A 23,527-nucleotide genomic window follows, 5' to 3' on the forward strand; every position below is an offset into this window, starting at 1 on the left:
CCACATCTTATTAAAAATTAAAAAGAAGATGGGATCCCAGCTGAGTATTTTTCTACTAGTTTTCAGCATTTTTAACTGATTGTATTGCAAAAATAATAGAAATATATAATTAGTAATAATGTTTTACAGAAGCACTGGGAGCTATGAGGGAGACAGTAGAAGTGAGAGGGGATGACCTGGAAAGGGGATAAAAACTCCAGTGTTCTCTGATAGAAAGAAAACAAAGGGATCTTTCAAGAAAAAAAGTGATGACTGGATTTTAGTAAATTATTTTCTTTAGTATTATTGCCTAGTGATCCCCTGTGCTATTTCCACTTCATGGAATATGTTTGCTGGATCATTTTCTGAACAGACTCACATATAACATCTTCACTCCAGTGCCTTTCTACACAGAGGAAAGCATTTTCCTAACCTCAGTCTCTGTCTTCCAGCTCTTTTCATACCTCAAGAAAATCAAGACTTTGAAGACTGAACCTAAGAAGTTTAAAACAATGATGTACAGGTTTGTCCTCATTATGATCAGTTTCAACATATCTCACAGGAGCACACCATGGACACAGCCCTCAAAAGCCAGAAGCACATGTTTGTCCCATGCTGGCAAAAATTGCCCTGTGTTGGTATTAATTGCCATAATACTAACAACTCACCTTTGCAAAATACTTTGTCCTTGGCACAGTTTTGGACACATATAAATTCATTCACTTCTCTTAATGCACACTGCAGGGGTTGAATGAAGAGTGAGAACGGTCTTTCTCATCTTGGTTTTTCTTTAACTCCTTAGCCTTTTTGGGTTTCTGTAGTGTGGACACTACCCAGAATGTATACTATATTCATAACATTCACCACTACGACTCCCGCCCAATAACCTGGAGCCAATGTTAAATGTCCTTCAATTAACAGAGCTATTTCCTGCCCTTCCTGACATTAGTCATTGGCCCAGGGACCTAGCAGAGTTTTGATTTCTAATAGAGGATCACAGAAGGCTATACATTTTTATCAAATGCCCCATTTCCAAGCTGAGATTCCAAGCGTATATTCTAATTTTGAATAAATTTAAATAAAAATAAATTTTTTTCTGATAAATCGCTCATTTCTGAGTGTTTCAGTTGACCACCTGGCATCCAGGAAGATTAGCTGTTGAATTTCTAAACAATATCACATGACTGGTGATTAGTTAGTACACATGGGAATGGTCAACAGTTGTTAAATTATTGAAATACATAATGATTGATAATTAGCCTCTGCCTATTCCTATGTCCTACCTCATTGTAGCTGCCTTATTCTCTTCTTTAGGACACCCTGGATCTCCCCCAAATCCAGAAACTAAGAGAGTAAATACCTGGCAGAGCAATTAGCAAAGCAGATGCATGACTGTTGTCCATTCTGATTGATCAGCATCCAAGCCACTCAGATTATTAAATATCTTTAATGAATACATGATTCAAAATAAACCTGCACCATTATGGTGTTGAAGATATGATACACCTGACTAACATAAATCCATCTAGCTGTTTAAACAAATCTAGCCCAGTGGTTCTCAAATGTGAGCATGCAGCAGAATCATCGGGAGGACTTGTTAAAACATACAATGTTAGACCCCACCCTCAGTGATTCTGATTCAGCAGATCCAGGGTGGAGCCTGGGACTTTGCATTTCTCACAGTTCCCAAGCAATGCTGATATTGCTGATTCATTGATCCGAGGATAGCTCCCTGTTGGAAGTGCTCTATCTCTAGAGCAGTGCTACTCAAACATCAATGTGCACAAGAATCTCACAGGAAATCACGTAATACAGATTTTGATTCATGGGGTGGAGCCTATGATTCCACATTTCTACCAGACACCCACATGATGCCAATACCTTTTTTTGTTTTTGTTTTTGTTTCTTCCTCCTTCTTTCCTTTCCTTTAATTTCCTTTCTCTGTTTTTTTGTTTTTGTTTTTTGTTTTTTAGACTTTTCAAGATTTAAAATTCTCAGCAATCTATCCTGGGTTAAATTTTTAAAAAACAAACCCAAAAAATGCACCTCTGATTTCTCAAAAAGAGACTCCACCCAGACTGTCTGGGAGCTTCATTATTCCAATAATGAAGTTAGAAATGAGTCTAAGAAAATATGTGTGAGTTAATGTTAGGGGGAAAAAGAAGGGAGTTTAGTGCAAAAGGAAAGCCTGGATTGCAAAATATATATATATTTGATCAGGAGCTTTTTTCCCAGGACTAGGAATTTGCCCTGTTTACCGACTAGGTGCTCACGCTGTCTTGTGCACTCTCTCACAAACTCAATCTCTCTCTCTCTCATTTTTCTCCCTGCAAAACATTTTTAAAAGTTTTGGTGAATCCAACCATTTCCTGAATTTTAATAGTGCTTATTCTAGTTGAGAATAAATATACCTGAGTCATCAGCTTGTACTCTCCCTGTGCTTGGACCGGACAAGCTTCTTAGCAAATTCCATTTAAAAACAGTCTACAAGCCCTGGTGCTGAAAGGCAGAGGTACTGGACCAGTTTTGCTTGACTTCCAGAAACCCAGAGACATGGCAGAAGTTTGTTGGTGTAGTAGTTGTGTCTGAAAGTTAATTCTGAACTATTTTCTTTCCAAATGCAGTGGAGACAAGTTTAAGAAGAGATTTTTCTATAAAGATGGAGGGTGGAAATGGTAGATGTCTTCCTGGTACAGAGAGAAAGGGAATTTGCTCTGAGTTCAGTTCATCCTGTGCTAAATGGCTTTCTAAGAGCCCTGCATATTTTGGCTGGCCCCATGTTCCTCCCTAGGTGACAAGTAACCCAGACTTGAATTCTAAATTAATTCTAGATAGTATAAGTTATCTAAACTTACTGTACCTTAGTTATCCCATCTGTAAGTGGACACAATTATCTTACCTAATTGGGTCCTTGTAATAGAACATATAGGAAAGTGATGCTTAGAACCAAGCCCACACTTTGAAACAGCGGTTCTCCAGTGGGGCAATTTTGCCCTCAGGAGACATTTATATAAGACATTGTATAATAGTTATCACCACTTGGAGATGTTCCAGACATCTAGTGGGATGATGCTAAACATTCTACAATGTACAGAACAAGTCCCTATAACAAAGAATTATAGGCCCAAACATTAGGAATACTGCAATTGAGGAACCCTGCTTGGAAGATGTTCAGTTTGTGTCAATATCCATTTCTGAAGGAAAATGAGAGATAAGAAGGAAAAGAAGTAGATGAGGATAAGATCTTCAATATATAACCATAAATGAAATTCCTGGCTGTGTTGGTGAAAACATCCAAATCAGGAGTCTAAACTCAAATGCAAAACAGGGTCCAGGCAAGCACAAAAAATAATTAAAGCACTCCAAGATCAATATATAAATAAAAGGAGAGACAGAAAGAGAGAGAGAGAGAAACAGGCAATGAACAAAGTCACTAGAAATACTTTTTTCTTTTGTAAATTTTTTTACTGATGCATAATAATTGTACATATTTGTGGGTAAATGTGATATTTTCATGCATGCATACTTCATGCATGCTATAATAAAAATAATTTTTATTATAGCAGAAGAAAAATAGCTGCATGCCCACAAGAAAAATGGCTACGCATAAGATCTACATATAAGATCACACATATAAGAACTCCACCTCAAGTTCCCAAAGTAATAAAAAATGATGGGAATGAGGGTTAACTGAAACGAGTATTCTCCCTTTTGGGGGCAGCCACTATTCTCCCCACCTGAAAGACAACACAAAACTAAAGGCCCAGAGCGGGGTGCATAGGAAAAGGGTTTGACTTTTTTTGTTTTATTATAGAACCCGTTCTCATTTTTGGTTGTTCTTGATGCCCTGAAGATTTGAGGAACATTGGTCATGGCCATGTTTGGGTTTTTCTGACATTCAACTCTGAAAAATGATAAATCATCAAGTGCAAGGCTCAACAAACTGCTGTTGTTTTTGTATAGGCTACCAGCTGAGAATGGGTTTTACATTTTTTAAAGATTGTAAAAACAAGGAACATGCAACAAAGACTCCATGTGTCCCATAAATCCTAGAATATTATCTGACCCTTAACCAAAATGTTTACCAACCCTTGGTCTAGTAAATAAAGTAATGTTTCTTTACTTTCAAGATAGGGCCAAATAACAAAGTTCAGGGAATCTATGACTCATTAAGCCAAATTTATAGGAGACTTATAGAATTAAGGTTTTAGTATTTTTTCAACAGCAAAATTGTTCTTTCAAAATCCTCTATGAAATTTCTTTCGTCTATTTAACATTACTTTGCTTACTTTTTATTTGGTGATTGGCAGTGGAGGTCAGAGAAGGAAAAAAGATGTGTGGGAATAGGTGATAAAAGATCAAAATGACATAGTATTAATTCTGCATACAAGACCATTAATTTACTGATTCTTGGCTGGCCACAAGTTAACTAACCAAACATGGCATACATGTGAAATTAAATGCTAAGTCTGCCAGTGTTCCAGGTTCTGAGATGACATGCTTAATGACATCATAGAGAAGGTACCCTTACATTCCAGGAAGGATACTATAATTAATGAGATACCTAGAGGGACCCAAAAGAACCAACAGGAGATTTTCGTCAGCAATTCCCAGGTGTAAATCATGGTGCAGATTATTAAAGACACGGCAAGTATTTATTTGGCTTCATTGAATATTTCAAGAATGGCCATCTTGAGAATAGATTTTTTTCAACTTTAGGGATTGTTTTCTTCATCCAGTATTCCTTCATTGCTCTATAGGGGAGATTCATCTTGCTTCTCAAGGGATGGCACTAGCTAGAGAAGTCATCAAAGAACAGATTGATCAAGGGTTTTCTCCCTCCTTGATTCTTATTTCCTGCTCTGACTCCAACTGATCCTAGTCCTGCTCCTAACATAGTCCATGTTTTATTTGGTCCCATGGATTTCACCTTAGTTGTACCTCGAAAATTCTTTGAAAGTAAGAGTCTATGTCTTCTCTCTTATCCAAGGAAAGAGAACAGAAACCCCAGACACACTTATGGAATGGGGTAGGAAAAAACAAATTAAAACAAAATAGCAACATAATTGCCAGTAGTATCAATCATCCCATAGGAGGGTACTTTATAAAACCACTTTCTACCATTGCCTAATACTACTGTCACAAAAAAATCTAAATTCATACATAAGACAGAGGTGATTCTTGATTTAAAAAGAAGAAAATTGACTCTAAAATTGGCTCTAAAATTGACTCTAAAACAGAGGTACAAGAGATACCCCTTGCTTAAGGGGTAGTCTGGGCATTAGAATCTAGACTTTTGATGCCAGGCCTCCTCACAGGAGGGCAGGAGTTGGTGGGTGAAGGAAATGAGTCTCAATTGTGAGATTCTCTCCAAATGTGGCTACACATAGATCACAAAAATGACATTGACTAGATTAAAAGAAGTCATTGGCCTGTAACTTTGATATAAGAAAATGCTTTAAAAGACCACACATTTGCTCATGCTTTTGTCACTTTTTTTATTTCAAGAGATTTTATTACAGTAATAGAGTTGCAAACTAGACAGAGGTAGGTAATGATATCTCCCTTAAGGTAATGATTTCTCCCTTGAGTTTGCTATGGTTTAATACAATAACTAGATTCCTACCAGGTTTTTCCAGATTTCACTCCCCACTCAATTTGTATGTTCTTGCAATATAGATATTCTTATTGCTCAGTCCTTACTTTGTATATATTTCAATAACTTTAGGAGATACAAGTAGTTTTTGATTACATGGATGCATTGTACAGAGACAAAGGGATAAAAAATTCACCCATCAGGTGGACTGGTAGGTACTCTTAAGGCCACTTTAAAAAAAAAAATGTTCTAGAAATATCACAGAATAGCTTAGGGCCTTACTCTTCCCTGAGAAGACTTCTTCTCTCCTCCACAGAGACCTTTCCTGAGGGCCTGATGTGTCCTTACTATCTTTTTTCAGATGTCATGTTACCTTTGGGGTTGACATTGGCCATCCATACTACAATTTTAACCCATCCTTCATCCTTCCTTCCTCTTTCATTTTTCTTTTCCTTCTCCTTTTCTTTATCAGCAATTATCACTAACATACTATAAGTTTTGCCTATTGATGTTACCATAAACTTTTCCTTCTAAAATGTAAGCTCCACAGAGAAAAAAAATATTTTGTGTGTGTATGTTTTGGGGATTTGTTTTGTTTTGTTTTTGTCCACAGTTGCGTCCTAGCAGCTTGTGCAGCACCTGGCAAAGTATAGGTCTCAAAACATACACGTTAAATAAATACCTATACTGTGGCAGTAATCCCTTCAGACAAATCAAGGGTCCAACTAAGCCAGCTCATACCCAAGCAACAACTACTGAAGTGAAGGATGATAGGAGCTTGTGAGGATGGCACACATCTTATAACTTCAGAAGCAAATGAGAAATGAAGTTTTGGCATGGCTCTCTGAAAAGTTAGTTACTCCATTCTAGAGGAATGTTGGTAAAGAAAAAGGGTGTGTCTTCTTTGAGTCATCACTTCAACCTGCTTGAAACAAAACAAAATAGCAACATAATTGTGAAGACTGCCCTGTTATAGAGCTGGTATGCCATTTGTATGAGATTAGCCCCATCCCTAGTGGGAGTGGGCCCATTTAATGGTCCCACCCCACCCCCATCTAAGTGATTGGTTCAGAGATGAGCACATGATGCAATTAGTACCATGAAAGGGAAAGTAAGTCCCATCTCTATGAAGACCCCAAGAGAGGATGTCGTGTGGCAGTTAAGGAAATAGGCTTTAGAATCAGGCTGCCTAGATTAGCAATCCCAACTACACTACTCACCAGCTGATTGATCAAGAGAAAGTTAATGAACTTCAGTTTTCTCTTCTGTAAAATGGGGATAATAATAGTTCACACTCAATAGGGTCGTTGTAAAGATATGAAAGAGAATATAAGACACAGAATTAATTAGCTACAATTATTGCAATTATAGTAAGAAAAGGAAAAATAAATCTTGAGAGAGCACTATATATTAGCAAATGATTCATTCATCAAGTAAACACTCCATGCGCACTTACCGTATGTCAGTTAGAGGTCATGGCGAGTAGAGGAATGAATCAAGATTGAGTCCTGTAGGGAACTGAGGAGCTATACCATGCATGAAATAAATAGTGTAAGACAGTCACTTTTCATAAAGTAAGCAAGTATAGATACAGTGATTTGCGTTTCCAGGAAGGGAAAACTTACTTTACTTAGATGACGTGAACAGTTGATGGAAAATTCACTTGACATTCAGCAAGAAGCATGTCAAATCCTTAAATGTATGGTTTTAACTGTAGCTGTAATAATGATCACTCACCCAAAACAAAACAAAACAAGCAATGACTTGAAGTGTTATATTAGTTCTTCTCCTTTTAAACTTCACTAGTATTGCATGTTTAAACCCTTGTTCACAAAAATACAGTACTACAGATCTTAAAGATTCACTTCCACCCTCTAGCCCTCATCTCTTCCTGGCCAAGCTCAGTTTCTCCCTAGAGGTAACTACTATTACCTAGCTCCATACCAACCCATGTGGTGAATAGACTTCATCATTTAAATGTTCTTACAAAGAGAAATAGATCTGACCTCAGGGACATTTATAACAGTGGGATGGGGCACTTTGTTAAGGTTTTTAAGAACTAGACTATCATTTTATTATCTGAGATTAAGTGATTATTTACATTTATTTATATTCTGGTTTCAGAATGAATTTAAAACATTTTTGAAAGATGCTGAGCACAAGCTTGTGGTGGTTGAATTTTCATCAAAATGGTGTGGTCCCTGCAAAAGGATGAATCCCATTTTTCATGTAAGTACTACCAGTATCTATCTCATAGTTAAAAAATTAGTCTCAAGACATTTTTCCAGGTAATTCTTAAAAGCTTAGCATGTATGACTTATTTGTGGAGCCATAGTTTTTTGAAGCATCCTGATTAACCTGAATATAATATAATGAATCTAACTAGATAACTAGTGTAAACACCAGAAGGTGAATACTGCTTGTTAATGGATAATTCTGTGAGTAACAGCAAGATGTACAAAAGAGTCCAATTGTGCAAATGAGTGGATTTTTTGTGTTGTACTAATGACATTTACCAACATTCCAGAAGTCAGGACTTCCAAGCATTGGACTTCAATACAGATAAATATGATATTTGCTTTTAACTATGACATAAAAGAATAAACTTGCCCCAGTTCTTTAAACTTACTCTCAGATTCAATATAATACCCATCAAATTACCAACATCATTCTTCTCAGACTTGGAAATGACAGAAATTAATATGGACAAAAAAGGGCACAAAGAGCCAAGGCAATAAGCAAAAGGAACAAGGCAGGAGGTATCACACTTCCAGAATTTAAATTTTATTAAAAGGCAATGATAATCAAAACAGCCTCATACTGGTACGAGAACAGGCATATAGACCCATGGGATAGGACAAAGATTCCAGAAGCAAAAACTCAATATCTCAACCAACTCATCTTTGACAAAGCCATCAATAACAACCACTGGGAAGAAGAGACCTTATTTAGTACATGGTACTGGGAAAACTGGCTGACCACATGCTGAAGAATGAAGCAGGACCCCTCCCTATCACCATATACAAAAATCAACTCTAAGTGGATCCAAGATCTAAATGTAAAACCTCAAACTATAAGAATCCTAGAGGAAATTGCAGGAAACACTCTAATGTACACTGGAGTAGGCAACCAATTCTTGATCAGATCCCCAAAAGCAAATGACATAAAGGCTACAATAGACAAGTGGGACCTCATCAAACTGAAAAGCTTCTGCAAAGCAAACGAAACCATCAGGAGAGCAGGGAGACAACCCACAGAATGGGGAAAAAATATTTGCTAATTGCATGTCTGACAAAGATCCAACATCCATCCAATTTGCTATGAAGTCCATGATTTTGTCCTTCTTTATGGCTGTGTAATATTCCAGCATGTATATGTACCACATTTTCTTTATCCAGTCCACTTTCAATGAGCAGTAGGGTTGGCTAATTTGAGCTCCTTATAGATCCTGGATGTTGGATGGAGTTGGAGACCTTCATATTTCGTGATCTATCACAAAAACAAAGAACCGAATACCATATGTTCTCACATATGGACCTGAACATTAATCACAATAGCACAAAGGGAGGGAACAGTAGTCACAGGACACTACCAGGAGGTAGGGGGAGCATAACAACACAAAGGGTATCCAGTCCTAAACCAGGGGAAAGAGGACCAGATGAAGGCCCAAACTTCACCTGCACATAGATTACTTATGTACCTAACCCTGACCTGTACCCCCACATCACTATAATAAAATTATTTAAAAAGAAACAAAAGAAAATAAAGACACAATATGCTAACACCTCTGAGATGCCATAAAATCAGTGCTGACAGGGAAGTTTATAACATAACACGTCTACATTAAGAAAATAGATCTCAAATAAAGGCCTAATGCTGCTAGAAAACTGGAAAAACAAGGGCAAACTAAACCCAAAGCTAGCAGAAGAAAAGAAATAACCAAAGTTAGAGTGAAGCTAAATAAAATTGAGACCAAAAACAAAGCAAAAAAAAAGATCAAGTTGAAAATCTGGTTCTTTGAAAAAACAAATAAGATTGACAGACCTCTGGCCAGATTAACAAAAAAAAAAAAAAAAAAAAAAAGGGAGACAATCCAAATAAATGCAATCAGAAACAAAACAGGCAATGTTACAACCGATATTGAAGAAATACAAAAGATTATCAGAGATTATTATAAACATCTGTATGTATGTAAGTTAGAAAATCTAGGGAAAATGAATAAATCCCTGGAAACACACACCCTCCCAATATTGAAACAGGAAGAAATTGAATCTTTGAACAGTCCAATGACAAAAAATTGAATCAGTAATAAACCTATTTACCAAAAAAACTTTGGACCAGATGAATTTACAGCCAAATTCTACCAAACATTCAAGGAAGAGCTGGTATCAATCCCACTGAAAGTATACCAAGCAACCAAGAAGGAACTACAAAGTCAATATCCTGGTACCAAAAAATGGCAAAGACACAAGAAAGAAAGAAAACTGCAGGCTGATATCCCTAATGAACACAGATGCAAAAAATCCTCAATAAAATACTAGCAAACTGCATCCAGCAGCACATCACAAAGACCATTCATCATGACCAGAATGCAAGCATGGTTAAACATACTCAAATCAAAAAAGTGTAATCTGCCACATAAACAAAAGTAAAACCAAGAACCACATTATTATCTCAATAGATGCAGAAAAAGAATTGTATAAAACCCAATATTCCTTCATGATAAAACTCTCAGCCGTCTAGGCATCAAAAGATTATTCTTCAAAACATTAAGAGCCCACTATGACAAACTCACAGCTAACATCATATTTAATGGAAAGAAGCTGGAAGCATTTCCCCTAAGAACTGAAACAAGACAAGGATTTCTGCTAACACCACTACTATTTAACACTAACCACAAACATACACTATAAGTTCCAAGTAGAGCAAGAGAAATAAATAAAATATATCCAAAAAGGAAAAGAGGAAGTAATGTTATCTTCTTTGCAGATAGTATGATTCATTTCTAGAAAACCGTAAAGATTCCACCAAAAAACTCCTAGCACTAATAAATGACTTCAGTCCCAAAATACAAAATCAATACCCAAAAGTAGCTGCATTTCTATACACTAACAACAAACAGACTGAGAACAAAATCAAGAAGCACAATCAATCCCATTTACAATAGCCACAAAAATAATAAAATATCTTAGAATGCATCTAACCAAAGAGGTAAAAGATCTCTAAAATGAGAGCTACAAAACATTGCTGAAAAAAATAAAAGATGACACAAACAAATGGAAAAACATTTCATGGTCATGAATTGAAAGAATCAATATTGTTAAAAAATCCATACTGCCTAAACCAATCTACAAATTCAACACAAACTCTATCAAACTACCAGCATCATTTTTACAGTTCTAGAAAATACAATAATTAAATTTATATGGAAGCAAAAAAGAGCTCAAATACCCAAAGCAATCCTAACCAAAAAGAACAGAGTCAAAGACACACATTACCAGATTTCAAAGTTTACTACAAGGCTAAAAACAGCATGGTACTGGTATAAAAATAGACACATAGGCACGTGGAGTAGAATAGAGTATTCAGAAATAAAACCACTCACCTACAACCAACTCATCTTTGATAAAGCTGACAAAAACAAGCACTGGGGAAGGATACCTCATTCAACAAATGGTGCTAGGAAAACTGGCTAATCACATGCAGAAGAATGAATCTGGACCCTTACCTATCACTATATACAAGCATTAACTCAAGATGGACTTAAATGTAAGACCCCAAAGTATAAAAATCCTAGAAGAAAGCCTAAGAAACACTGTCCTGGACAACAGCATAGGCAATAAATTCCTGACAAACTCTTCAAGAGCAAATGCAGCAAAAACTAAAATGGAGGAGTGGGACCTTATCAAGTCAAAAATCTTCTGCATAGCAAAAGAAACCATCAACAGTAAATAAACAACCTACAGAATGGCAGAAAATATTCACAAACTATGCATCCAACAAGGGCCTAAAATTCAGAATCTATAAATAAATCAAATGAATCGGCAGGGGGAAAAAACCCATTGAAAACTGGGCAAAGGACATAAACATACACTTCTCAAAGGAAGACATATAAGTGGCCAAAAAACATATGAAAAAATGCTTAACCTCACTAATCATTAGAGAAATGTAAATCAAAACTACAGTGAGATACCATCTCACACCAGTCAGAATGGCTATTATTAAAAAATCAAAAAACAACAGATGTTGGCAAGGTTGTGGAGAAAAAAGAATGCTCATACACTGTTGGTAGGAATGTAGGTTAGTGCAGCCCCTGTGGAAAGCAGTTTGGAAATTTCCCAAAAGCCAAAATAGATTTACCATTTGATGTAACAATTTCACTACTGGGTATATACCCAAAGGAGCATAAATCATTCTACCAAAAGACACTTGCATTCATGTTTATTGCAGCACCATTCACAATAGCAAAGGCATGGAACCAATCTAGATGCCCATCAACAATGAACTGGAAAAGAAAAATGTGATACATATACACCATGGAACACTCCACAGTCATAAAAAAAAAAAAAACAAACAAAAAAACCACAGTCATGCCCTTTGCAGCAACATGTATGCAGCTGGAGGCTATCATTCTAAGTGAACTATCACAAAAGCAGAAAACTGAATATACCACATGTTTTCAATTATAAGTGGGAGCTAAATACTGGGTACCTATGGGCATAAGGATGGGAATAGCAGACACTGGTAACTACTAAAGAAGGAGAGAGGAGGTAAGAGTTAAAAAACCACCCATTGGGTACCATGCTCACCACTGGAGGGCAGATTCAATAGAAGCCCAAACCTTACTACCATACAGTATACCTATGTAAGAAACCAGCACATGTACCACTTGAATATAAAATCTGTTTTAAAAAATGACAATGTCATATCCCTGCATGTTTCTTGGCAGACTTTGAAGTCTCTGAAAACTTCATAAATAGAAACTAGTTCTGGGAATTAGGTGTCCACATAGGCCAAACCCATTCCCATGATTCCTACTGAAGAGCATCCATTTCTCTTCAGACTTGTAAAGGACAAATCAATTGTTCCAGAGTTCTTGGGCAGTAATATTTTCCTGCCAGGCATGGAGATGGTACCAATTAAAAGAAACATCTTTTAAATCTGAAAAGCATTCTAAAACTCAGAGGACTTTGTGCCTGTTATTCAGGGGTTTTTCTCCAATTTCACCGTCTTGATGGTCTACTGAAGAAAGACTTCCCACTTTGGCCACAATACATGGACAAAACAATTAGGGAGAATTTCCTACAATAGAACTCTGCACATATCCATCTAAACACCCCCATGCCATGCTTCTTCCTGGTTTTTCATGGGGGAGTCCCCCAGTGACGGCTCCATCTGTTATTGTCTCCATTTGGCCAAGCTTTGTATATTTCACACCACCATCAGAAGGAGATCTCATTTGAATTGAGTCATTGGAATGATTTTAAGCAAACAAATCAAGATGCTGTCAAGTGTCCTTAGGGATATGATCACAGGTGAGTGAAAAGAAACCCAGGAGCTGCTATTTACAAGTCACTGTTGCTGCTGCTACTATGACATCCTCTTCTCCCAGACCCATGATCAAAACGGTTGGTGGTGACCACTGCCCAAGATGATTCCAGAGCAAAACAGAAGCAGAAAAGAATTCCTTCTTCCCTCCTCTTACTTTCCATTTCCTGAAAATGCTTCCCACAACCTAACTGGAAGTCAGCTAGCAAAGAGTCTAGAAATCTAATTTCAATACATAGTAAAGGACAGAAGACGGCAATGGAGGTGGAAAGCAATTAGCCTAATGGTCAGCATGGAAATGTTGATATCACCTCCAGCAGAACAGCTTTCTATCACTAACACCAGCAGCACCTCCCAAAACGCCTGGCAGGAAGAGAAGGTAGAGTTTGGGTATTTGGTTTAGAGAACTGTATCTTGAAGACCACTGAAGACAGACTCCCCTAAATCCTCTTCCAGGAAAAAGCTGCTATCCCTTCTCTCTGTCCCATAGGGTAAGTCTGGCCCTTCAACACACGTCTTGCTAGAAATGGGGGTCCTGGGGGACACCCCCATCTCCAGACTGGGTTGTCCAAAAACAACAAGAAGACTCGGAGATCAGTAGAGTTAAGCAGCTTTTTAAATGCTCTTGCAAGAATGGGTGTCCCTCAGATGAGCAGGCACACGGAAGAAGTTTCAGCCAGAGTATTTAAACCCTAAAATGCAAGTCCCTCCTCTTTCCCCATAGGCTGGATACTTCCAGAGGTTACATCACTGTCCCGGATGTTACCTACATGTCATATATAGATGGGTTTACATGGTTAGTTTATTTGCATGGCCTATCTATTAATTAGTTAACATAAGTATGACAAACTTATTTTATTTGCATGTCCTATTTGCTGATGGGCTTACAAGATTTTGTTCTAATTGGTTCCCATTTAAGTTTTTTTGTTGCTGTTGTTTTGTGTTTTTTTTTTGAGTTGGAGTCTCACTCTGTCGCCCAGACTGGAGTGCAGTGGCCGCTCCCGGCCACCGCAGCCTCGACCTGCTGGGCTCCGGCGATCCTTCCGCCTCAGCCTTCCGAGTAGCTGGAGCTACAGGCGCGTGCTACCACGCCCAGCTAATTTTTTGAATTATTGTAGAGATGAGGTCTCGCCTGCCCAGGCGGGTCTCGAACTCACGGGCTCAGGCAATCCACTCACCTCAGCCTTCCAAAGGCGCGGGATTACAGGCTGAGTCACCGAGCCCGGCTTCCATTGAAAGTTTAAATGAAAAAGCCTATCAAAGTAAATCCTGCAAAAAGAGAACAAAGAAGCAGGAAGTGACTTAGCAAAAAGCAGTTACGTGCAGCTTGTGGCTTATTGTAAAAATAAATCATTCTTTTCTTACAATCTCATTATTTCTTTGTTTTGTGTCCTTTTCCACCTTGAAACTCCAATCTTCAGTTTGTTTTTCTGACTCTGGTTCTGTCACTGATTCTTGCATCATCTGACTTTGACATCATCTGGCATCTGACTTGGTGCTTCAAGTCCTAGGCAGTAGTGAAATGCCAGAATGATGTTTGTTCTCTATAACATTTCTGTTCACTTCTTGTCTTTGCCAAGACACTTCTAGTTCATATTTTAGTATTAACACTAAACTAATGGGGAATTTTTATTCTCTCATTTTCAAGGCAATGTCTCTGCAATACCAAAATGTATTTTTTGCTAATGTGGATGTGGATGATTCTCCGGTAAGAGTCTTAAATCCTCTATGTAGATACTTAAAATTCAAATGTATTGTAATTGAGTAGCACTGTCTCATTTATTACATTATCAATTTATTTATTTATTTATTTTTTGATTTGGAGTCTCACTCTGTCGCCCAGACTGGAGTGCAGTGGCCGCTCCCAGCCACCACAGCCTCGACCTGCTGGGCTCTGGCGATCCTTCCGCCTCAGCCTTCCGAGTAGCCGGAATTACAGGCAGGCGCTACAACGCCCGGCTGATTTTTTGATTTATTGTAGAGATGAGGTCTCACCAAATTGCCCAGGCAGGTCTCGAACCCGCGGACTCAGGCAATCCACTCACCTCAATCTCCCAAAGGCATGGGATTACAGGCTGAACCACCGAGCCGGGCTTACATTATCAATTTAAAAACAAATCAAATTTTGCATTTTTCTGATAAACTGTACTAAACTCTCTTATAATGCTCTTGTATGTTTTGTATTACTTTTTAAAAATTAACAAATACGCCGGGCTCAGTGGCTCCAACTCAAAAAAAAAAATTAGCAAATATATGGCTCTTCTGATGCTCCTCTCTTCTTTCACTCTGTAGCAGGCCTTACTAGTCAATCCCAACATTCTTCTCCACTTTCTCTGAATCTTTTCCAGAATCCTCAGCAGAGTTGTTCTTGGCAGGTAATACCAATGGGTTGGAGTCAGGTTCAAGGTGAAAAATTATTTTCATCCCCATGATAGATTATTCAATTTCTAAAACCCAACTCAATGCAATCCAGACATCTTAATATGCTTTGCTTTCCTTTTGCTATATCTTATGCTTTTGTGGGTGTACATATATACACATCTCACAAGAAATTTCTAAAATCCCTCTTTCATGTCCCTAGAGCTATCCTTCCTCATTCCACCCTTTCCCCCCCAAAAAAAATCAGCCTCATATCCTCAATCAAAATGTGTCTTACTAATACACACAATGTCTCTAATTATTCTTCCTAATATTTGTTGATTTGTTATGAGAAAAAGTAATAATAAGTGGCCTGTTCATACATTTCATTGAATTTGAGTTTTAGAATGAAAACAAAAAGTTATTTGCCAGTCTGTCTTTTAATGGTTTCACTACCTATTATTATTTAACCTCTATAAACTTCAGTTTTTCATTTGTAAAACAGGGCAGTAATACTTCACAGAAGATAAAATGTGATAAAATACATTAAATATATAACACAGTGCCCAGAGCTTAATAAAAAGTTCCATTTCCCCATTCCCTTCAAGGTACACTAAAGTGTGACAGTGTTTAATTGTCCTTCATGCTGAATCATGTACTATGAACTCATAATACACACCTAGGATCATTATATCTTTATCGTTTTGTAAGTTCACAGAGTTGTACAACAGCACCACAATCACTTATACAATATTTTCATCACTTCAAAAAGAAATACTATACCCTGTTAGCAGTCACAACCAGTTCCTACCAACTGCAAATCTGTAGTCTATCTATAAAGTTTGCTTATTATAATTCTCATAAAAAGAATACGTGTTCTTCAATGATTGGATTTTTCACTTAGCGTAAGTTTTCAAGGTTCATCCATGTTATAAACTATATCAATACTTCTTTCCTTTTTGTCTTGAATAATATTCCATTATATGGATAGACCATTTATTTATTTATCCATCTGTTGGTGGACGTTTGGGTTGTTTGTGCTTTTTGGCAATTGTGATTAATACTGGTATAAGCATTAGTGTACAAGTTTCTGTGTGAGCAAAAGTTTTTCTTTCTCTTGGGTATGTATCTAGGAATGGAATTGATGACCACTTTGTAACTCTATGTTCAACTTTTTGAGCAACTGACAAACTGTTTTCCAAAGCAGTTGCACCATTTTACATTATCACCAACAGTGTATGGGTTCTAATTTATCCCTTCCAAGTACCAACCAGGTCTGACTCTAAGTAACTTATAATATTGGATGAGATCAGGCACACTTAGGATAATACGGCCATAGATGAGTTCTGATTTTACATTCTCTCTAACATGTTATTGCTTCACTTTTTTATTATGGTTCTTTGTCTTTTAAGGTGAAGCAAAATACACACTTGTCTAATAGAAATTTATTTATTAGTTGATGTCATTGGCTCTGATCATAAAAATTATAATTTAGCACGTGCTTATGTGGATGTGGATGTGTGTGTGTGTGTGTGTGTGTGTGTGTGTGTGTGTGTGTGTGTGTTGTCAATAGTGGGGAAATTTAATAACAATAAAATGACAGGTATACTAGAGATGGGTGTCCAATTCTGCTGATCCTGTTGGTGGCTAATTTTCTTTTAACTCCTAAAAAAGATAAACAAAGAACTACCATTTGGAAGTAGTTTGGAATGGATTAAACCAATTGGTAGTCTGGCATCTTTTCTTGTCTTTTGGCTCCGAATCTTTTGCAAAGATGGGCAGTGCAAAGGATGTAGGACTTAAAAGAAAGAAGCATGTAAGCATTACCTAAAATGCTAGACCAATATATCATCCAATGTCTCAAGTGCGAGTTATAAAGATTTGTTTATGATTTCCTATTTTTGCAACAGCAAAAATATTGATCCTTATTGAGATCCATTGGGGCTCCTATTTTTGCAATAGCCAAAATATTGATCTTTGTTGAAATCCATTGGGGCTCCACTGCAATCTTTTATAAGATCCTTTAAATAAAGCTCACTGACCCATTAAGCATCATTCTGTCGTGGCCTCCACCTCTTATCCATCTCCTAGAGTTTGGGGATGAAAAAAATCTCAGGAACTCTGCGGTGACAGTCTGGAGACTTTGAGGATATGTTTACAAGATTCATAGCAGGAGACTGTGGAAAGTGTCAGGTGTCCCTGGGCTTTCAGCCACACATTCTGAGAAGTCACTGAGTAACTTGCTTAGTACAGAGAGAAGACTCCAAAACTGTGACATCATGTCATTTCTTTTATTTCCCAGGAGTTGGCAGAAACTTGTAACATCAAAGCAATACCTACATTTCAGATGTTCAAGCAAATCCAGAAGGTATGCTTCTATGATAAACAGCAGGGTTGAATCAGATTATAGAACCACAGAGGCCCCCTCCTCGCCAAAAAGCCTGGGATATCATGGTTGGATGAAACAATTGCATTTATTTCTAATACTTAGCAAGTAATTCTTAGTTTCTGAGCCTTACATATTGGCAAGGGGTTTTTAAAAAAGCAATGGCAGCTGGGCTCGGTGGCTCAGCCTGTAATCCCGCGCCTTTGGGAGGCTGAGGTGAGTGGATTGCCTGAGCCCGCGGGTTTGAGACCCGCCTGGGCAGCGAGACCTCATCTCTACAATAAATCAAAAAATCAGCCGGGCGTGGTAGCACATGCCTGTAATTCCGGCTACTTGGAAGGCTGAGGCGGAAGGATCGCTGGAGCCCAGCAGGTCGAGGCTGCGGTGGCCGGGAGCAGCCACTGCACTCCAGTCTGGGTGACAGAGTGAGACTCCAACTCAAAAAAAAAAAAAAAAAAAAAGCAATGGCATAATTCAGACCACCTGAAGTCCAAACTCATAAGAATTATCCCACTACTCTGGGACAGAATCATCAAGAAAGAATCTTCCTACTCTGGGACAGAATCATCAAGAAAGAATCTTCCAAAGAAGGACATGATGAAATTCTCACATGAATGTACACAAGTTGTTAACAACATTTGAGGAAATGTTACTCAAAACTATCACATGGCAGGATAACCCAGTGGTTGGACATTCAGATTCTAGATTTATAGTTCCATGGTTCAAATACCAGTTCTGAGGTACAAAGGTACCTTAGATTCTTTATCTATAAGAACATGGATCATAACTAATTTTTTCCCTCATAGGGAAATGAATTAACACAACTAAAGTATTTAGACCCATCTTGGCATTAAGTGCTCAGCATGTTATGTTAGTTATCTTATATATGAATGGAATGAAATGTCTAAAATGCTTGGTATGTGGTAAAACTAATACTTTCATATATGGCTGGGACACTGACATATATGGCTGGGACACTGACTCCTTTAGAAGGTGACTGTACAACACACATAGGAGATACAAAATGTTTATTCTCTTTTACACAATTGAACTTTTGCTACAGAAATACCTCAAGGAAAAACAAACAGTTAAATGTCTAATAATTGTAAAATTATTCTAATTTTTAAAAATAGATGCTATCTAAATGTCTTTTTTCTAGAAATATGACTAAGCAAACTATGATATATCTACTCTATGAAATAGTATGCAGTCTGGGTGCAGTGACTCATGCCTTTAATGCCAGCACTTTGGGAGGCAGAGGCGAGAGGATTGCCTGAGCTCAGGGATTCAAGACCAGCCTGAGTAACATGGCGAGACCTTGTCTCTACAATAAATTTAAAAATTAGCCAGGTATAGTGGCATATGCCTATGGTTCCAGCTACTTGGAAGGCTGAGGTGGAAATATTATCAGAGCCCAGCAGGTTGAGGCTGTAGTGACTGTGAGCATGCCACTGCACTCCAGTCTAGGTAACAGAGTGAGACTCCAACTCAAAAAAAAAAAAAAAAAAGAGGAAAGAAAAAGAAATAGTATGCAAATAAAAAATGTTATAAAGAGCATATGTAAAGTAAAAAAATTGGATGCTTAAGCTTTGTCAAGATCATATCTGCAATGTGAAGATGAGAGCATTTGACAGTATGCTGGCTGTAGAATTTTATTTTCCATTTCTATTTGCTTGTATGTAATTATTGCTATATAGTTGGTAACATAGGTTTAAACATTTTTTTCAAATAAGAAACCACACTATATATTCTCTCCTTTGGGTTTTTACTTGAAATTGGAAGCTATTTAACATATTTACCCTCAACTCTCCACATCTATTTGTCAATTGGTCTATGTATCATCTTTTATTATCTTCTCCTTCTCTCTCATCTCAGAAATGAGGATGCTCCCTCTTTTCGAAATCAATTCCATCCATGCACCTTGAGTACATTCCCTTCCTTCTGTTTCAGCCCTCTGTTAGTCACCTTCTTTCAACTTTAGAGTTTGGAGACTTGTTTCTGCCACCCAGCATCCATTCTCCATTCTCTATTTACAATACTCTGATTTTCCTCCAAGGAACCACCCATTCTTAGCCCATGTGCTTCCTTAGGTCTCTATCTGCATTCCTAGACCAATCTGTGGACTCTATTCCTGCCAGACATGGGCCTTTAACTCTAGTCAAGCCAATCCAAACCAAGCCAGAACTACTTTCAGAACTCTGCTTAGGCCTTCTCTCTTGATATCACTGGGTTTGAATTTAAAAAGATATGAGACTGAAATTACCACAGTCAACTTGTTACCAAGAACTTGAAAATGGATCTGTAAAGGAATCCACCATACAGAGGAAAGTAGAGTCAATTCAAGAGGTACTAATGGCATTGATTTAACCCTGAATCTATCCATGCCTGAAACCTGAACTATCCCCATAAATTTTTCAGTTATATAAAGTTTATTTTGGTATTTCTGTCACTTGCAACCAAAAAAATTCTAATGAATGGATCTGATGTTCTCTTAGACTCTCAGATGTTCTCTCAGACTCTCCTTCATTTCATGGTCTAATTCTTAAAAGAGTAAAATATACTTACAGTCTCCAATTCTCATTTTTCCCTTATTCCTTTATCTATCTATTCTCTTGTAAGTCACCAAAGATCTCCCTGCAACTCATTTAAATGTTCATTTCTCAATTCTTTTTTTTTTCTTGGTTATAAGAAGCACCATTAACTAACAGCTTCTGTATTCTAGAAACTTCCTCCTCTTTTGGCTTCTATTTCAGGTCCCTCTCTAAACTCTCCTCTAGCTTCTTTGTTTTCTAGTATATTCAAATGTAAGTGTTCCCCAAGGTCCTATCCTTTTCCCATTCTTAATTTCTCTCCTTTAGCAATTTCATCCCTACTTTTATAGTTCCAGCTATAAATACTTTTTACTTAGACAATTGCAATAGCTCTCCATACCCTCAAGTTAGTGTCACAGCTTTGTTCTCTTTTCCCAATAGATCTATGCACAGCCATGTATGTCATTCTTTTATTTAATATTTCATGGCCCTCTTCTTGCATTACTTACAGAATCAAAGCTAAACTCCTGTATTTAAGGCTGCTATTCCAGTTTCTCCATAATTTTGACCCAATCTACTATTCCATTCCCTTTCCTATTTAATTCAGTCCTTAACTTCATTTGTTTTCTCAGACTATTTCAACACCTGGAGGAGTTCATGTCTAATTGAAAGCTCAGTTTCTAGAAGAATTCAGGTGGATAGAAAACACTCATTATGTGTGTGATGAATGAATGAGTGAATGTTCTGTGTTCCTCTTGCATCCCAGTGCCAGTCTGCCTCTTGTCCTAATTTTATCATGGCTTCAGTCTGACTCAGGGCAGTTTTCTCTCCAGCTCAGTACAGTTTTCTGGTTTCATTTCTTCTGCTTGATTATATTGCTTGGTAGCTGCTGCCACTCAACAGTTTTTACTCATTTTATGATGATATAAGACTCTGAGTTCTCAACTTGATTGTGTGTCTAGGCTCTTGAGCAAGTCCAAGTGATGCTTTTGAGGAAAGGCTTGGCCCTTCTTGGCCCCAATTCTGTATGAAGATAAAGGTGCTTTTATTAAGAAGGGGAGAAGGGACACATAAACAATTATGTCATAATGAGTTTCTAAAGAGTATAAAATCTCTTTTAAATTGATAGCACAAAAGGCCTGCATTCTAGGGATCACTAAAGATCTCAAGTTTGAATTGTTTGCCCAGTAGCTATTGGAAAATAGAATGAACCTAGCTGATGACACTGTCCATTAAGATAATCTACTTCCCTGTATTATAATTCCAGTATCACCCAACAAGCCACTGATTATAAAGTAGATATTCATGCCCCAAGAATTTTTCCTGAGGATCAAATTTCTCATTGAATATTACTAACTTAGCATCCTGATTATGAAGTTAAAAAAATTATGTCACATTATACTATTGAGTCTGCTTCTAAACAGATTATGAAGTTAAAAAAAATTATGTCCTTTGGGAGGCTGAGGAGAGTGGATTGCCTGAGCCCGCGGGTTCGAGACCCGCCTGGGCAGCGAGATCTCATCTCTACAATAAATTAAAAAAAAAAAAATTAGCCGGGCGTGGTAGCGCGCACCTGTAATTCCAGCTACTCGGAAGGCTGAGGTGGAAGGATCGCCGAAGCCCAGCAGGTTGAGGCTGCGGTGGCCGGGAGCGGCCACTGCACTCCAGTCTGGGCGACAGAGGGAGACTCCAACTCAAAAAAAAAAAATTATGTCACATCATACTATTGAGTCTGCTTCCTGACAGATTCATACTTGGATCAATGTAGATATTATTTGAAAACCTCCAGAAAAGTTTGTAATACTGGCAAATAATATCAATCTTCTATGCAAAAGACAAGGGCCACAAAAAAAGAGAAGGAAATCCCAAAGAGGCAAATCATTCACCTCTTGTGACTCAACCTTCAGTGTTTGGCATCTGTGCGGGCACTATAGGAGTCAGCAAGGTCTCCATCTCTACCATTGCCTCCAGACCTGCAAAACTTCCTCCAGGTTCCACCTCACAGTGATCTGCAAAGAAAGTCCCTGGTACCAGAGAAGGCTTTGTGTTGCCAGACAAAAAAGACTTGTTCATGTGAATTTCCTTCCTCTTTCAAAAGAACTGACTAACAAGGCTTTCATGAGCAGCCAGTGTTTTCCTTGGGGGGTGAGAAGTGAGAAAAATCAAATTCACTTCTTTGAACCACCTCCATAAATGTACTCCTCTCTTTTATCTGGGACAGCACAACTGAAAATGGCTTATTGAAGCAGTTGAGTACTACATATCTGTTATTCTGTTTAAAAAATCAAACCTCTAGTCTAGTTTCTATTAAGACTTGTTACAAGAACTGTCTTCACATTTCTGGTAAAACATCTGGCAAAGAGCCATTTACCCATTATGCCTTTTTAGATGTACCTTGTATTAAAAGCTTTGTGATAATTCCTCCCAGAACACAGAATTAGGAGGATAGTTATCCCTCTTGAAATTATGACCTGCTTCTTTGCATCAGGTCACAGGGGTTAGAGAATCTCCTGGGTTTCTCTTTTTCCCACTGCTGCCAAGAAACTCAGAATTACCTCCTCTGCTCGAATACAGTAATCTCCCTTACCTGCAGTTTCCTGGCACTCCCTAATTGCCACCCCTGCACAGCATCATCCTTGAATATTTTCATTATTTTATTTTGCCCTTGATGCTAGCTTATCTCAATCATTTTCAAAGTATATAAACATAAATAAAACTTTAAAAAACTAAAACAAGTGAAGCTATATCTAATGCTCTGGGGCCATGGTACACAATGGGTGTTCCCTGGTTACTGGAAATTTTCATGCAGAGGCTTGATGACCATCTGACAGGAATTCAATATAAGCAATGGTTGAAATTACATCATAGTTTTAGGACAAAGGAGAGTCAAAGCAAATTCCAGATAATCAGTAAGGTGGGCTTGTTCCTTCATGCTGTGTTCCTTAGTGTTTTCATCTAGGACATCACATCATGTTCCAGGAAAACTAATTGTGGTAAATAATTTCATTCCTGTGGTGTCTTCCAGATGGGGCACCCAAAATCTTGGCTGATTTTTGTAACCAGAATATTTCACTGTATTCTATTCTATTGTAAGTTGTTCATAAATTTGATTTTTTTTTTTTTTTTTTT

General features: G+C 37.6%; 1 protein-coding gene across 1 annotated transcript in view; it reads left to right on the forward strand.

The window, feature by feature from the left end:
• Positions 1–4,515: 4,515 nt before the first annotated feature.
• TXNDC8 (thioredoxin domain containing 8) overlaps positions 4,516–23,527 on the forward strand; it is a 28,648-nt gene continuing 9,636 nt past the window's right edge. The window contains exons 1-4 of the mRNA XM_008066169.1: positions 4,516–4,626; positions 7,700–7,804; positions 14,772–14,831; positions 17,784–17,849. Coding sequence (XP_008064360.1) covers positions 4,603–4,626; positions 7,700–7,804; positions 14,772–14,831; positions 17,784–17,849 — 255 coding nt within the window. The 5' untranslated portion in view covers positions 4,516–4,602. The remainder of the gene's footprint in view (positions 4,627–7,699; positions 7,805–14,771; positions 14,832–17,783; positions 17,850–23,527) is intronic.

The sequence above is a fragment of the Carlito syrichta genome, unplaced genomic scaffold, assembly GCF_000164805.1.
Source record: "Carlito syrichta isolate Samal-C Ts95f unplaced genomic scaffold, Tarsius_syrichta-2.0.1 Scaffold308851, whole genome shotgun sequence".
In the NCBI taxonomy this organism is placed as follows: domain Eukaryota; kingdom Metazoa; phylum Chordata; class Mammalia; order Primates; family Tarsiidae; genus Carlito; species Carlito syrichta.